Raw genomic sequence first — 15228 nt, forward strand, 5'->3', positions numbered from 1 at the left:
GTATCCCCTCTGAACACGACCCGAGTTTTCTTGCACAAAAAATGATAGTCTACATCAACACACTCCATTATGACAAGCTAGTCAAATAAAATGTAGATTCAAAGTATTGACTCACATGATTAAGGCTTCCCATTCAAAGAAATTCTCTTCATTCATAGGCCCTGTTTTAAAAGAAAGGAACAGTACTGCTTTACTAAGAACAGGAACGGGCACATACCTATAATATATTAAATCTATTTAACTTCTTACCTGCTACTATCCCTTCCGGTGGATTCAGGGTCAACTCTGTAAAATTCAAAATGAGAAAAGACTGTTATGGACACACATGAATCTCTTTATATTACTGAAAATTCCAAGAGGAAGATGTTTAACCTTTCAACTGGATTACTATTCCTTAGCATGCCATTTCTTGACAATAAAAGAACAGCTAGACATCAGGGAAAGTTTGGGAACAGTCTAGTTCCTCCTATCATATGCTACTCTCCCTACCAAGACTTCCCAAACAGAAGGACCAATATATTACACCTTTCCATAAACAATACAAGAAATGAATTGCTAGCCAACCTAGCTTTAAATCTTAAACCTACCAAGGACAAGTTTTCTAGATTACAACAATCTGAATTTTAGGAGGAAAAACCAACTGTTCCACAAACCCAAATGTGCACTTTTCTTTCTAAAGGTGGAATGTCCTGAATTCGCATGGAGAGTGAATGAAATCCAAACAAGAAGAGAATCCTACTTCTATAGCCTCACCACCAAGGCAAAGGATGTGTTTACACCAGTTTAAGTGACATCAATGTTATACACTTAAAGTAGAACACCACCAGAATCCAGAGCAGACAAACATGCCGCTATGCAGGGGTAACTGTACACAAAAGCAGGCACTGTTATAATACTACTGGGGGGAGGAGCAGGTACCTGTGTGTTTGCAACAAGTAAAAAGCTACTCCGGGATAAGCTGCAGACACATGACCACTATATCTGCATTACTTACACCAGTGCAGTTTTACCCTCAATTTTCTATGCGATAATTCTACACCAGATTCAAGTTATACTGGACGAGGGCTGTATTTTATCTGTCCACCTGCATGAAACAGCATAAAGCAACGTGTGTCTAGGGCAGGGGTCGGCAACACCCGGCACGCATGCCAAGCATGGCACAGAAGGCCATTTTGCTTGGCACACCACAGCCAGCCCCAGCTCTGGGTAGCTGCTACTAGCAACAGAGCCCAGGCTGCTCCCAGCAGGGCTTGCAGTGTCCTAGCTGCCTGCTGGGAACAGCCTGGGCTCCTGGCTGGCAGCAGCACCTCAGAGCCAGGGCCGGATGCAGCCGGAAGGCTCCAAACAGCTGAGCAGGGGGTGAGGGAGGGGCCTGAGGCAGCGCAGCCCCAGTCTCTCCCCTGCTCCTGGCACAGCCCTGGGCTCTGGGCAGCTGCAGCAAGCAAGCAAGCAGCAGGCAGGCTGCAAACAGCTGTACCGGGCTCCATAGCTCCGGCATCAGCTCCATGCTGGCGGCGACTGCATGGGCACCTCGGAGCAGACAGCAGGGCAGCGCAGCCTGCCCTGAGGTGCCTGTGCAGTTGCCGCCAGCACGAAGCTGACGCTAGAGCTGTGGAGCCCGGCACAGCTGTTTGCAGCCTGCCCACTGCAGCTGCCCAGAGCCCAGGCTGGCTACAAACAGCTGCGCTGGGCTCTGAAAGCCTGCCATTACTTCTGTGCCAGGAGCAGGGGAAGAGACCAGGGCTGCACTGCCTCAGGCCCCTCCCTCACTGCCCACTCCGGCACGCAGGTGCAAGTGCCAGTGCGGAGCTGATGCCAGAGCCCAGCACAGCTGTTTGGAGCCTCCTGGCTGCAGCCAGCCCTGGCTCTGGGGAGCTGCTGCCAGCTGGGAGCCCGGGCTGCTCCTAGCAGGTAGCTGGGATGCTGCAAGCCCTGCTGAGAGCACCCCGGGCTCCGGCAGCTACCCAGAGCCAGGGTAGCTGCTAACAGCCACAGAGCCCAGGCTGGGGGGCAAGGGCTGGGAGGCACAGGACAAGGGGCACGGGGTGGCGGACAAGTAGGGCATCCTGCCGTGTACCCCTTGCCCTCATTTTGTTTTTCTTCCATGCCAGCACTCCGGCACCTTCCAAGGTAGGCATTGTGGTGTTTTTCAGTACTCCGGCCAAAAAACGTTGCCTGCCCCTGATCTAGGTTGTCACTGGACTAATTCAGAATGGATGGCATCTATATTGCTGACATGAACCAGAAGTAGAAAGAAAAGAAGCAAGAAGAGCCGATGGGAATAAATGCCTTCAGGGCTTGATATACCCCCTCGCTGAACACAAATGACCCAGTTTATGGCTTGGAAAACAAGGTGGGGAGGCAGGGAGATGACCACAGAACAGGCTGAAGCAGCTTGCTAGTTAAGGCATCTTTGTGGGCTAAGGACAGCCACAGCCTGGCTAAAACAAACCTTTACTTCATCGATATGTGTTTCATTTGTAGCTTCATACTGTTCCCAGTTCACCGAGTTACAGTAGACTTAAATACCTGAGCATCTCATTTCAGACACTGGTATGAAATGGAGTTCTGTGCCCCAGGCTGCTCATACCCTGCTGGAGTAAAAACTAGAACGGCTGAAAGGAGCTAGCTCTTTAGCTAAATGAAGATCAGAATAGAAGCCTGTCACAGAAGTCTCCTGATAAAATTTTAGGAATAGATTTAAACTTAGGCTTATGAATGATTTTAACCCTCTGGAGAACTAGGAACAGGCAGTTACAGACAGGACTTCTAGTTTTCCACCTCTGAGTAGAAAAGATCCCTATAACAGACTTCCTTACAAGGGGAGTATTTAGGTGGGGAGGAGGGATATGAAAGAAGAAAAAAAGACAAGCAAGAGAGTTCAAGGAGTTATCGCTCTGCCTCACCAAGAGTGTTTGATGTCAAGACAGTGCATAATGTCAGTAATCGAGGCTGTAGTATGTATGGCCTGTGAAAACATGGTGCCTTTAAGTCAAGAGGGGGAATACTTGTGTTATTTCCCATAACTGTAAGCACACTTCTAAACTGGCATTTCTGCTACCAAAATGGCAGAGGAATGTTCAGATGCCAGACTTCGAGCTGACAGAGCAGCAAATAATCCTCAGATGTGTATCACTGCAAAGCAGATGCATCAAAGAGCTAGACACTGGAGTCATGTCATATCCTGCAGGGCTCCTGGAGGGGCCAAGAGTTTGACATGGGGATGAGCTGGGGCAGGGCTTGCTACCAAAATTTGCAGTACAGAGCTGTTTAGGGCATATTTCAGCAGCAGAGCAAATGACAACTGCGTTAACCCTCATGGCTCCCGGATGTTACTCATGCCACTGCTGCTTGTTCCACTGCCGGACCTGGGTCTGGATCCAGATTAAGCCCAGGGGCCAAACAAGTTTGACAGTCCTGATGTAGGCTCATGCAAGGCACCAGCTGTTCATCTGGTGGAATATCCAACTCTTGACAGCTAGAGATGCAGGCCTTGAACTTACAGAATCTCAACAACCTGGCACAACTGTATGACCACTCATGGTGCTCTGGCAAGGTGCCAGAGGACTGGAAAAGAGCCAACGTGGTCCCCATTTTCAAAAAAGGGAAGAAAGAGGACCCAGAAAACTATACGCCTGTTAGTCTTATCTCAGTCCTGGGGAAGCTCTTTGAGAAAACTGTACAGGAGCACATCTGCAAGGGACCAGCAGGGGAGATTATTCTTAGGGGCAACCAACATGGGCTCATTAGAGGCAGGTCCTGTCAGACCAACCTGGTTGCCTTCTACGACCAGGTCACAAAAGCCTTGGATGCAGGTGTTGCGGTGGACGTAGGCCTTCAACACTGTCTCTCACCCCATCCTCATTAAAAAATTAGGTGACTGTGGTGTCAACGCCTACACATTCAGATAGGTTGCAAATTGGCTGGAGGGCCGCACCCAGAGAGTGGTGGTAGACGGGTCATTTTCGACCTGGAGGGACGTGGACAGTGGGGTTCCCCAAGGCTCGGTTCCCAGGCCCGCGCTGTTCAATATCTTCATCGGCGACTTGGACAAGGGGGTGAAAAGCACCTTGTTCAAGTTCGCAGATGACACTAAGATGTGGGGAGAAGTGAGCACACTAGATCTGGACAGGTTACAGAGGTGGGCAGATGAGAATACGATGGGTTTCAACATGGACAAGTGCCAGGTGTTGCACTTGGGAAGGAAGAACCAGCAGCATACCTACAGGCTGGGGAACTCCCTTCTTGTCTGCACAGAGGCAGAAAAGGATCTTGGAGTCGCTACTGATTCCAAGATGAACATGGGCTGCCAATGTGGGGATGCAGTCAGGAAGGCTAACCGCACTTTGTCATGCATCCATAGATGCATCACGAGCAGGTCCAAGGAGGTGATCCTCCCCCTCTATGTGACATTGGTCAGGCCGCAGTTGGAGTACTGTGTCCAGTTCTAGGCGACGCACTTCAGGAGGGATGTGGACAGCATCGAGAGGGTCCAGAGGAGGGCCACCCACATGATCAGGGGGCAGCAGGGTAGGCCCTATGTGGAGAGGCTACGGGACCTGAACCTGTTCAGCCTCCACAAAAGAAGGCTGAGAGGGGATCTGGTGGCCGCCTAGAAGCTTGCCAAGGGGGACCAGCAGACAATGGGAGAGTCCCTGTTCCCCCGAGCACTAACGGGAGTAACAAGGAACAACGGCCATAAATTGACTGAGAGTAGATTAAGGCTAGACATCAGGAGGCGCTAGTTCACTGTCAAGGCAGCTAGGAGCTAGAACCAACTTCCAAGGGAAGTGTTGCTCACCCCTACCCTGGGAGTCTTCAAAAGGAGGCTAGACAACCACCTAGCCAGGTTCATTTGACCCCAGCATCCTTTCCAGCCCATGGCAGGGGGTCAGACTTGATGATCTGCTTAGGTTCCTTCCGACCCTACCAACTATGAAACTAAGAAACCACATTTCTGCTTTGCTATTGGAGAGGGGTCAATCCTCCTTTCACATTTCCACAATTTATCTCCAGCTCTAGTAGTTTCACAGGTGGCCAACCTATGTGTGCTGCAAGCAGTAAAGGAAGCCTCTGTGCATGATGGACCTGGGAGTAACATACACCAGGGAGCAGATGGAAGAGCCGCAGATCAAGCAGGGACCACAGGGTAGGGAAAAGCAGACTGTGCACAGGAAGGGGATAAGAACTGCACTTGGGTGGTGCAGGGCTTAATTTATAGCATGCTCGCCAGAAAGATTGGCTCCTACTGATCTAAGTGAAGCCCAAGGATTCCAGTTCCCAAGTGGCACACAGCATTAATCCCTAACACCAAGTTAGGCAGGAGCTGCTAAAAAAAACAAAAACAAAAACAAAACAAAAGCACAGTGAAACTACAGATTCTTGTCCCATTACCTGAACTAGCTTTTTTAAACTCTATATCCCTTAATGGGTTAACTGCCTGTTTATCCCTACTGACCTATTCAACCCCCACCTTCTTCCCTCCCTCTCAGCAGTGAGTGACCCTTCCTTTATCCTTTGCATTTAAATTCTCCTACTTTCTGAAAGTCCATTTGTATCATCTAGTTAAGTAGGCTTTCACCTAGGGAAGCTTGTGCCTTTCTGAACTAGTCAATCTCTCTATGGCTGAAAACAGACAACCACTGATTCATACCAGTGTTTTGGGGCTCCTATACATGTGCAGGGAGCCTGCTCTGATGCACTGTAATGCCAGCACATTACAGCAGCCTCAATTAATCTGCTAGAGCACAGAAATTTCCGTGCTCCAGCAGCCTCCGGAGTCCCACGTATCAGCATACCCACACTGAAAATGGCAGCGGGGAGCTTTAAACTAAAGCTCATTTGACAAGCTTTAGTTCAAAGCCCCCCACCGCCATTTTTCAGTGCAGGGATGCCGAAAGTGGGACACTCCAGGTACTTTTAATCAGCATGAATCTCAGAGCTGAGCTAATTAAAGAGCCCAGCCCAGAGCATGGGTATAAACACCCATGGGTGTACTAAAACCACACCATACAGACAATGAAACTCAATGCCCGCTTTAAGTACCTGTGAATTACTCAAATTAACACTCTGCCTCAGCTAATTCCACTTAATTACCATTTAAGCCTTACTATAAGCAGCTAAACCTTGCCTGTTTTGGTGCCAGGCAGTCAGAGACTAAGCCAGTATCTCCCTCAAGCTGGTTGTCTGTTTTTACCCTGAGGTACCATCCTGCCCGGTATGCTCATCCACAATAGAAACATTCCCTCCACTGAGCTCATCCACCTCACTTATAATTACAATTCCTTGTCATGGCAAGTGAATCCCCCTTGTCACTGTTTTAGAAGCTGAAGTATTTTTATGACACCATGATCATGTTACAGTATTTCTTTAGGGGTTGAGTTTCAATAACCGATTAGGGATAAGCTCTAAGTATACTGTTCAAGAAAGGGAAGGGCATTTTCAGTGGCAGGTTTCAAAATAACATTTACCAGCTGCAGGGACCTTGCCTAAACATTCATCACTTGCTATTTCATGAGAGAGTAGCTGATTATATCCTGTCCAGCTGCAGTGCAGGCTTTCTCTCTTTCAGCTCCAGATGGGCTTTCTCCAATTGTAAGAGCAATCAGACTGAAACAATGTTGGCTTCTGTCCTGAAATAGGAAGGATCATATCCCCTCTAAGTACTTTTTAATACTGTCTGATCTAACTATGGATAGTCTTTGCTGAATGTTATTTACATATCTACACTGTATGTGTGTATGGCTAATGGCTTCAATAACTAGTAGCAATGAATCTCTCAATTAATAGAAAGGAAATATTTTTCTCATATAATGCATAATCAAACACTGCTACTTTGTTAGATGGAGACTGTAGAAATGCAATTTCAAAAGGATCGCCATTTCAAACGGTTAGATTCAGACATCAGAAGCAAGATTTGTCCCGGATCACCCAGCCAACCTGAAGCAGAGCTGGGAAGAGGACTCTAATCTTCAAACCCTCAAACACAAGTTTCAAACAAAAGAAAGCTTCTCTCTCAAGAATAATGTTAAACCAAGTTCAGATTTTACACAGTATTAACTTCAGAACACTAGGATTAAAGATCACAATCTTAACTGTTCTGTTATTAAATGCACTATATATGGGGGGGGGGGGGGGGAGGGAATCCACACAAGTATCTGCCATAGAAATCAATCAACATGCAAATCACCACCAAAATAAGAAAAACTAAATCTGCCTTCAGTCACCCTCACCTATTTATTCACCTCCCTGCAATATCCATGAGTCAGAGAAAACAAATGAGCTTTGTGATGTGGCCTGAAAAGTAATGCATCTGGGCTCTGGCACAGTTCAGAGTTAACTCTTTCCATGGAAGATAACCAAGAAACTGGATGTGTTCAGCCCTATCTTTTATTGGCTCAACTATGAATTTGGCAGAGATGCCCAACTACTGTATATGAATTCTGCTGAAAAGCTTAGATTGTCTAACATCTCTCCCAACTATACTGCTGGTGAACTAAAAAGATACTGCCAAACAAATCCTGCTAGATGTAGCTGTGATGGTCCAGAGATAAGAATATGCAACACAACTACATCACTACTATAGAAGATAACTAACATAATAAGTAAAGTATCTCACTCTATATAAAGTGTAGGCCCAAAAGCAAAAATGGTAAGGAACTCAACTAAAAAATATACACATACAAGTTTACAATAAAAACAGAACATCTCAAGAGACTTGACTAGGACTATGAGCAAAATTTTAAAATACGTTTCCCTTCCGAAAGCTGAGTTAAGCTAAAAATTCTAGGGGTAAGATAGAAATGTGACTTCTACAGAGTACTATGACTGTGCATTTGCTTATAATACTTCAGCATACAGCAAAAAAGAAAGGAAGAGAAATTAGGATTTAGATTTGTTTCTGCTTTTGGTAACAAACATGTAAGAGACAGCCTATTAGTACAATTATGTCTCCCTGATGGAGAAAACGCATCAGACAGTTTATAATTTACCTATAAATACTTATCTTCACAGACACATGGTTTTGACTACAGTAAGCAAAGAACTCCATGCCTTTTAGAATGGAGGATATTCCAGAGAGACATGAAAGCTGAGATTCAGCATACCAAACTTTCCAGCTGGAGTCTCCAGAGGTAACATTACTCCATGGTATATTAATATTGCCAATGATGTTAACTGTTCAGAAGACTACATTCTATTATAGTTTGCCAGTTTCATCTCAAGGGAAACCCAGAACTAGAACAGGAGATGATGCTACTACAATCCAATCAGGACCTGCTGCAGAGCTGTGGAATTCATATAATGCCTGGCAGTATTGTTGTTCTGCTCAATATTATTATTGTTGTTCTGCTCAATTTTTAAGATTACTAAGCCCACCGTTTCAAGAACAGAGCATTTAGGCAAACAACTAAAACCAGGATCAGCAGCTTTGTCCAACAGAAATTTGCTATGTCCTTTCAACTGGGAATGTTTCCTTTAAAAAAAAAAACAAAAACAAAAACAAAAAAAAACTGTTGAGACTTCCAATTGCAAGCAGATGGTAATTTTTTTTTTAAATCTGCGCTTCTGAAAGGTGATAGAGAACTTTCATTTGTAGGACTGTCAAGAGCATCAAAAGAAGTTGCAGCATACCTTGCTGTTAACCTGCTGCTAATGTGCAGTTGCACAAATAGCTTACTCTTCATGCCCTATCAATCTTCACACACACTGTGAAAACACACAAGGGCCTATATAAATTCCTGCATCCCATCTCGGGTATAGTTATTCACAAGAAATTAAATGGATTGATGCGACCAAATGGCATCAACCTCCCAATTATCTAAGTATTTCCTATCTGGACCAAGCAAGACACTGCCAAGGTTTCTTTGTTTTACTGAAGAACAGGTCCTGAAGCTGCTTACTGGCTCATTCTGGAAGCAGTGATACTTCTATTTATCATACTCATTTCGTCACGGTACAGCAATTCTCAACCAGAGCGTCAGGACACCCTCAGTGCTCCTCTCTGCCTTGCTGCTGCCCTGCCCATCACTGCCAAGAGGTAAGTACTGTAATACATTAGTTTTTTTAAATGGGGTGCTGCTCAATTCACGAAAGCTATGCCTGAAATCTAACAAGGAGTCCCTTGAATCCAAAACTGTTGAGAACCACAGGTTTAGGAAAATGAGCATGTACTCAACAATCAGAAGACCTGTAACTCCACCATATATAAGCAGAAAGAGGTAGCTCGCTGTTAGTCTGCAGTCACTCAGAACACAGGGTAGAAATGCACCTTTATAGACTAACTCAACAAGATAGATGCACATGCAGCACAAGCTTTTGTGAACCAAAGTTTACTTCATCAGATGCTGTCATTTGAGGAAGTGAACTTTAGTTCACAAAAGCTTTGCTCTCTCTCTCTATAGATCTTGTTTAATTAGTCTGGGGTGCTCAACCTGCAGCCCACAAGCCAAATGTGGCCCGTGGGGCTTGCCAGGGGTTGGAAAATTTGGCAGCGGGGGAACAGTGGCAGTTAATATGGCCACCCTTCCTCACTGCCAAATTCCTAAACCCCAAGCACCATGCAGCAGGTTGGGGCCAGGCCACACTGCTCCTTTCTCCTTGGCTGCTGGATCAGGGTTGGGCCATGTCCCCTCCTCCCTGCAGCAACATCAGGTGCCAAGTACCCTTCTCCCGCTCTGCAGAGCCAGATGGGTTCCCACTGCAACTGCCCCAGGTACCAGATCAGGACCATAGACCATCCACTGCCCATCTGGCCCATCAGCCACAGAGGTTGAGCAGCAGTGAGTTAGTATATTAAAGGTGCTTATCTCCCCTGCCTTCTGTCCAACATCTATCCAACAGCTGCAGCAAGTGACCTTTTCTCCTTTGAGGAAAGGGTCCTTTCCTTTTCCATGTCACATATAACTAAGAAAATTAAGAACGGGAATACCACAGGCCCAGCAACAACATATATTGCAAGCCATGCAGGTCGAGCCTGCTGTCCCAACTTAGAAACAAGAAAAAACACAGAGCAACGTCTCTGCGGGCCATCTGCATCAGCCTGGCTTTATTCAGACATGCATTTAGAGACCTGCCAATGGTGGGATCGACACAGCACTTTTATGCATTGTGGCTGGGAGCAACAAAGCAGCCGTGAGGGCAGGGTGAAGCAAAGCAACCTGGGGGGAGGCTTCCTCTGCTGGGATGCCTGCACTGCCTGCCGGTACTGTCTCCCTCTCTGGCTGCTTTCAAAGGAGGGCAGGGGGTGATGAACGTTTTGAAGTCTTGGTCCAAAACTGCGCTGATCTCACTTGCACTTGGCTTTGCGGCTCTCGGTTTTCTTTAACAGCAGCGCTGCTTGGACAGCAAGCGGGACCCTGCCCTGAGCAATGATGTCTCCCCAGCAGTGACTCTAGGTTGCGGCCGGCCGGCTGGCTGGGGGTGGCGGGGACGATGCACGTTTCTTGTTGCCGCAGGCAGCGCTCCTCGCCGATGCCAGCCGTCAGGCCTCCACTGCTGAGGCCAAACGGCCCGGTGCCCAGCTCCACTCTCCAGAAATGCCCTGGCGAGGTCCACGGGTTGCGCAGGGCCTACGTGGGCCTGGGTTTGGACCTCGCCTCCCGGGCAGCCACAACGACGTGGACAGCAGCCGGGTGCTGCGGGCGCCCCACGCCCGAGGGGATGGGGGGTGACAGCCCGCAGGGAAGCCCCTTTCACCGTGCTTCCCCCGCCCCACCACCGCCTGGGGAAGCCACGCCCACACGTCGCCGAGAAATACGGTAAGGCTGCGGGAGGCGAGAAGCGAGGGGCGCGCGTCTGCCAGAAATAGGTAGGCTGAAGGCCTCGGGGCCCAAGACCCCCCGGGGTACCGCCCGCACCCGCCGCTCACTCACGCTTGTACTCGGCCATGAGCCGCTTCAGCGCCGTGCCCGCCATGACCACCCGCGACCCCGCCGCCGCAGGGGGCCGAGCCGGCCGCCTCAGCGCTTCCGGGTTCAGCCGACCGCCATAGAGAGCGCGCGCGGCGGTAGCTAGCCAGGCCGCCGCGCGAGCCACCCGTCTCTATGGCAGTCCGCCGGACGCGGGGTGGGAGGGGCGGTGGGGTGCTGGCCTGAGGCGCTGTGATGTCAGTGCCTGCGGCCAGGGGCGGGGCCGGTGGGGTTTCCCAGCGGTTTGCAAGAGCCCGGTTGCTGTGGTCTCAAGACACGAGTGGATGCTCAGCACCGGGATTTTCCAAGGGGGCCTAAGAGGTTGAGAAGGGCTGTGACAGACTGGCTCGCTAGGCAGCAGCCTGCCAGGTGCTGCGTGTGGCCCTGCAGACAGTACTACACAGAAAGGAATAGAGCAGGGGTGTCAAAGATCCAGACTGCCCCCGGGACGGACCCGACCTCGTGCGCCTCGTGTGGCATGGGCCAGTCAGTGCTGGCCCGAGGCACGGAGCCGGTCTGATGCTGTGCGTGCAGCGGCTGGAGCTGGACCCGGTGCCACGGGCATTGCAGGAAGCACGGGGTGGGCTGGAGGGAGCACTGTGAGGTGTCCGTACACTGGCTCTAGTGCCTGGGGCCAGTCTGTGGGCCTGATGCAGCTTGCAGAGCAACCCCATGCCCTTCATTCAGCCCATGGGGCCGGAAGAGTTCAACACCCCTGGAATACAGTAATCTATATACAAAGGATAAGGAAAAGGGGAGGAAGAGCATTAAAAAAAAAATTGTAAGTGACCACATCAGTCATTTGCTTTGACCGGATTCTTTGAGCTAGGTTTTAGTCAGGGAGATGCACTTTCTTGTCAGTAACAAACTTTGAGATGACAAAAAAATATATGCCACCTCAAACCTCTCCTCCTGTTGCCCTGATGAAAGATGGCAATTCCACTCAAATCCTTCTTCTGTAAGCCCTGCCCATGTGGTGGTATCCAGCTAATGCCAGCCTCAGGTGATGGCAGTAAAGATAGCTAAGGCCTGGTCTGCTGGAAAAACTTCAAGAGCATCTAAATTCAACCCTGCTTTTCCACTTCTCTGAGCTTTACTGCAGCCCACCTTCAATGGAAGGCATAGGTAGACAGGGCCATGACTTCTGACTGCCACAGTCCCTTCAGCTGCTGGTGCCTTCCTGCGGGCCACTTTATGCTGTAGCAGCACAGCATGCGCATGGGAACCACGTGAATGTTTTCTCGGCAGTGTTGCAAGCAGACAGTATTTGGCAGCAGCAACACGTACATGCAGACGAGGCCTAAGCCAAAGGAGGCATGCATTTCCCTGCTTACATTTGGTTCCAGTTCGTTTTGGTGTATGTGCACTTAACTGGGGAGGGGAGAGAGGTGGTTATTCATGGGCTGGGGAGGGCAGAAGTATGAAAGGAGCATACAAGTGAAGCAGCTGCAGTAAGAACGTACGTGGATGGACCACAATGAGAATGCAGGGAAGAGCCTACAGCCAAGAGAAAAGCTGGACTGATTCTCTTTCCCAAAAGCCCTCTGTACTGAGGCTCAGCATGGAGCTCATCACTTTCACAACTTGTTTGCTCCTAGTTCTGAATAACAGACATGGTGTGAGGGAGCCCAAAGCACAGGGGTCTGTGCAAGGCAAGTGTCACAAGGCAGGTGGGTAAAGTTAAGGTGTCAGACACTGGAAGGGAGTCACGCTGTTAGAGGGGACTGGGATACCACCTGAGCCTGGCAGGGGAGCCATGTCCATGGCCACAAGGTCATAGTTACAGCTGGTGGCTCTGTGCACCACAGCAGAATTCAACCCCAGATCCTGACAAACTACCAAGAAGGGGACACTTAAGAGCCAATCAAGAGAAAAGCCACAGAATCTCCAGTTACATGGAAGCAGTGTCTCAAATTACAGTACTTCCACATCTTATCCACAGGTGAGGCAGGGGAGGTATTTTACTTTTGGCAACTGTAGCAACACTAATTTTTGCACCTTTTAGGCCTGGAACATTCAGGGGTGACAACAGCAGTTTGCTGTGAGGCACTGAGGTGTGAAGGTGTATCACTTGGCAAACTTGTATCACTTTTATTTGCTCTGCAATTCTAGGTTTTGCTCCTGCAGTTTCTTCACAACTGAGACCCCCTTTTTTTACTCCTTTGCTGATGCAGTTTTGAGTACTGATAAACCGAGAGAAGTTTCACAGCCTTTTTTTAACAGTATTTCTAACAGTAGCTCACATTTCCAAAGCATCTTCCACCCAAAGGATTCCAAACTGCTTAGGCAGACACTAATTGCAATGATAGGTTGCAGCAGCAGCAGTCAAAATGGCCGAAAATACTCAGGAACAAAACAGCTCACACCATGAGGCATCTGTCTGGGATGGTTTGGAGCCAGCAAATCCTGCATCTGTGTAAGGGCAAACCTGTGATTCCATGCATGAGCAGATGTAGTATCCCATTTATTTACAGGACTGATAAAATACTCTAATCCAGTGGGGGTCAATCTTTTTGGCAGGTCCACCACAAACTAGGCCCACACCCTTCCTGAGTGTCCCCCCCCACTTCCTGCTTTCTGCTCACTGCATGATTTGCTGCTTCGCTTTCTACTTCCTGGCCTGTGCTCTTTGCCCCATCTGCTGCTCTGTTTTCTGCTCCCTGCCCTATCTGCCACTGTGCTGCTTGTCTCTTCCTAAGTCTGCCATGTGGCACGCACAAAAGCTGCCTGTGCCTCTTTAGAGCAGGGGTGGCCAAACTGTGCCATATCTGCTTTCCTTGAAATACAGCACCCAGAATTTCACTCTAGTACTTGTTTCCAGCTCAGCAACCAGCAGTTGAATTAGTCATAAAGGAGTTGAGTGCTGTAGAATCCATGCCCACCTTTGGTTACTTGCATCAATGGCTAACCAATTTTGAAAAACATGGGTTTTCTAACTTAATCTAGCTTCTGCTTTCAGTCTGACTTGCTTTGGGTGCAGACATAGCAACTGAAACGTGTTTGGAAATGTTTCACAAACGAAACATTTAAGCCTGTGCAGTTCCCAACAGGAATGTTTCAAAACACTGCAGCGGCCTATTGCTTACCTCTACTCTTGGCTCCCCCACTCCTCAAAGGAAAACAGGTAGAGGACAGAGATGAGCTGAAGAGAAGTAAGTGGGGGCTTCCTGGTCCCATCAAAGAAAGTCTCACTTAGCTGTAGGTACCCTTCAGCTCTCCCTTCCCCCCCTCAGCAGAGTAGGTGTAGAGGGGACTGGGGCCAGAGTCCAGCTCTGGGCAACACCTCCCTCCCCAAGTCGGGGTGAGCGTGCCTGGCTCTGGGAGAGATGGGGGTCCCAACAGAGACCCAGCACAACCCTGACCTGGAGTAGGGCTAGTGGATAGCTGGCTGGCAGAATGACTACCCATTCTCCCTCCCTTCTCTATGAAACCAGAACCAAAAAATGAAATGCTCCAAAACAGTACCTTATATAAAGAGCTACTTTTGAAGCTTTTCAGCCACTTTTGGATCTGGTCATTTGAAATATTTCAGAGGTATTTGAAATGTTTTATGTCTGTCCACGCCTTTCCTGTCCTTGCTTTTTGATTGAGAAAATTTCCCCCCCCCTCTAGTTCCTTTGTAGTGTGTGAAGCTGATGGTTAGCCAAAAACAGCCTAAGATCTCACTAAAAACTTTCAGTGATTTTTTTTTGGTTACTGTACACATGCAGACAGAAGCTTCAGAGATGTAATCTAGTTTGTGGATTTAAGACAGGAGCACAGGTGGGTGGAACCTTAACCATAGTCAATAAGCCTGAAAAAAAGCATTGGAGATGGGGATGGAAAGGAAACCTAACTATCCCAGCAGTGAGCAGTATTTTCTCAGGGAAGAGGAAAAAACAAGCTCCCTCTTCTCATTACCATGTTTTGTATTCTCCTGCAGCTCTCAACGGTGGAAGCTGCAGGGTAAATTCCCTGCTTCGGCCATATGATGAAGGAAGCTAGGTGAGCTGGATTCTAGCCTGCCCATCCAGTGGGGAGCACTTTGGGGTGCTTAATGTGGGCAGGTTTTCCTGTAAATAGTACTTGTAAATAATTCTCTGTGTAGGAGGTCTAGATGCCCCTGTTTCACCTCAGGGGCAGATGGCAGTCTAGGCCTGACAACAGGCCAGAGATTGCTCTTTCACCAGTTACTCGTAGCATGTTTCACTGTACTGGGTGAGTTGTTGTCCCCAGGTTAAGACTATAGTTTTGTTACAGTTTGGTTGCAAATTTGGCTGACTGGGCTTGAGGAGAATGAGAGAAGCTCCAAGAGAGCTGGGGAACAGCAGAAGGTGCCAGT

General features: G+C 48.5%; 1 protein-coding gene across 1 annotated transcript in view; it reads right to left on the reverse strand.

Annotated features, from left to right (window-relative positions):
* The window catches only part of UBE2G2 (ubiquitin conjugating enzyme E2 G2), a 37221-nt gene extending 26231 nt beyond the window's left edge, over positions 1 to 10990 (reverse strand). Inside the window, exons 1-3 of the mRNA XM_006272034.4 lie at positions 10872 to 10990; positions 250 to 285; positions 116 to 161 (exon numbers count right to left, since the gene is read on the reverse strand). Coding sequence (XP_006272096.1) covers positions 116 to 161; positions 250 to 285; positions 10872 to 10914 — 125 coding nt within the window. The 5' untranslated portion in view covers positions 10915 to 10990. The remainder of the gene's footprint in view (positions 1 to 115; positions 162 to 249; positions 286 to 10871) is intronic.
* Positions 10991 to 15228: the final 4238 nt, after the last annotated feature.

Source organism: Alligator mississippiensis, chromosome 7 (assembly GCF_030867095.1).
Source record: "Alligator mississippiensis isolate rAllMis1 chromosome 7, rAllMis1, whole genome shotgun sequence".
Taxonomy (NCBI): domain Eukaryota; kingdom Metazoa; phylum Chordata; order Crocodylia; family Alligatoridae; genus Alligator; species Alligator mississippiensis.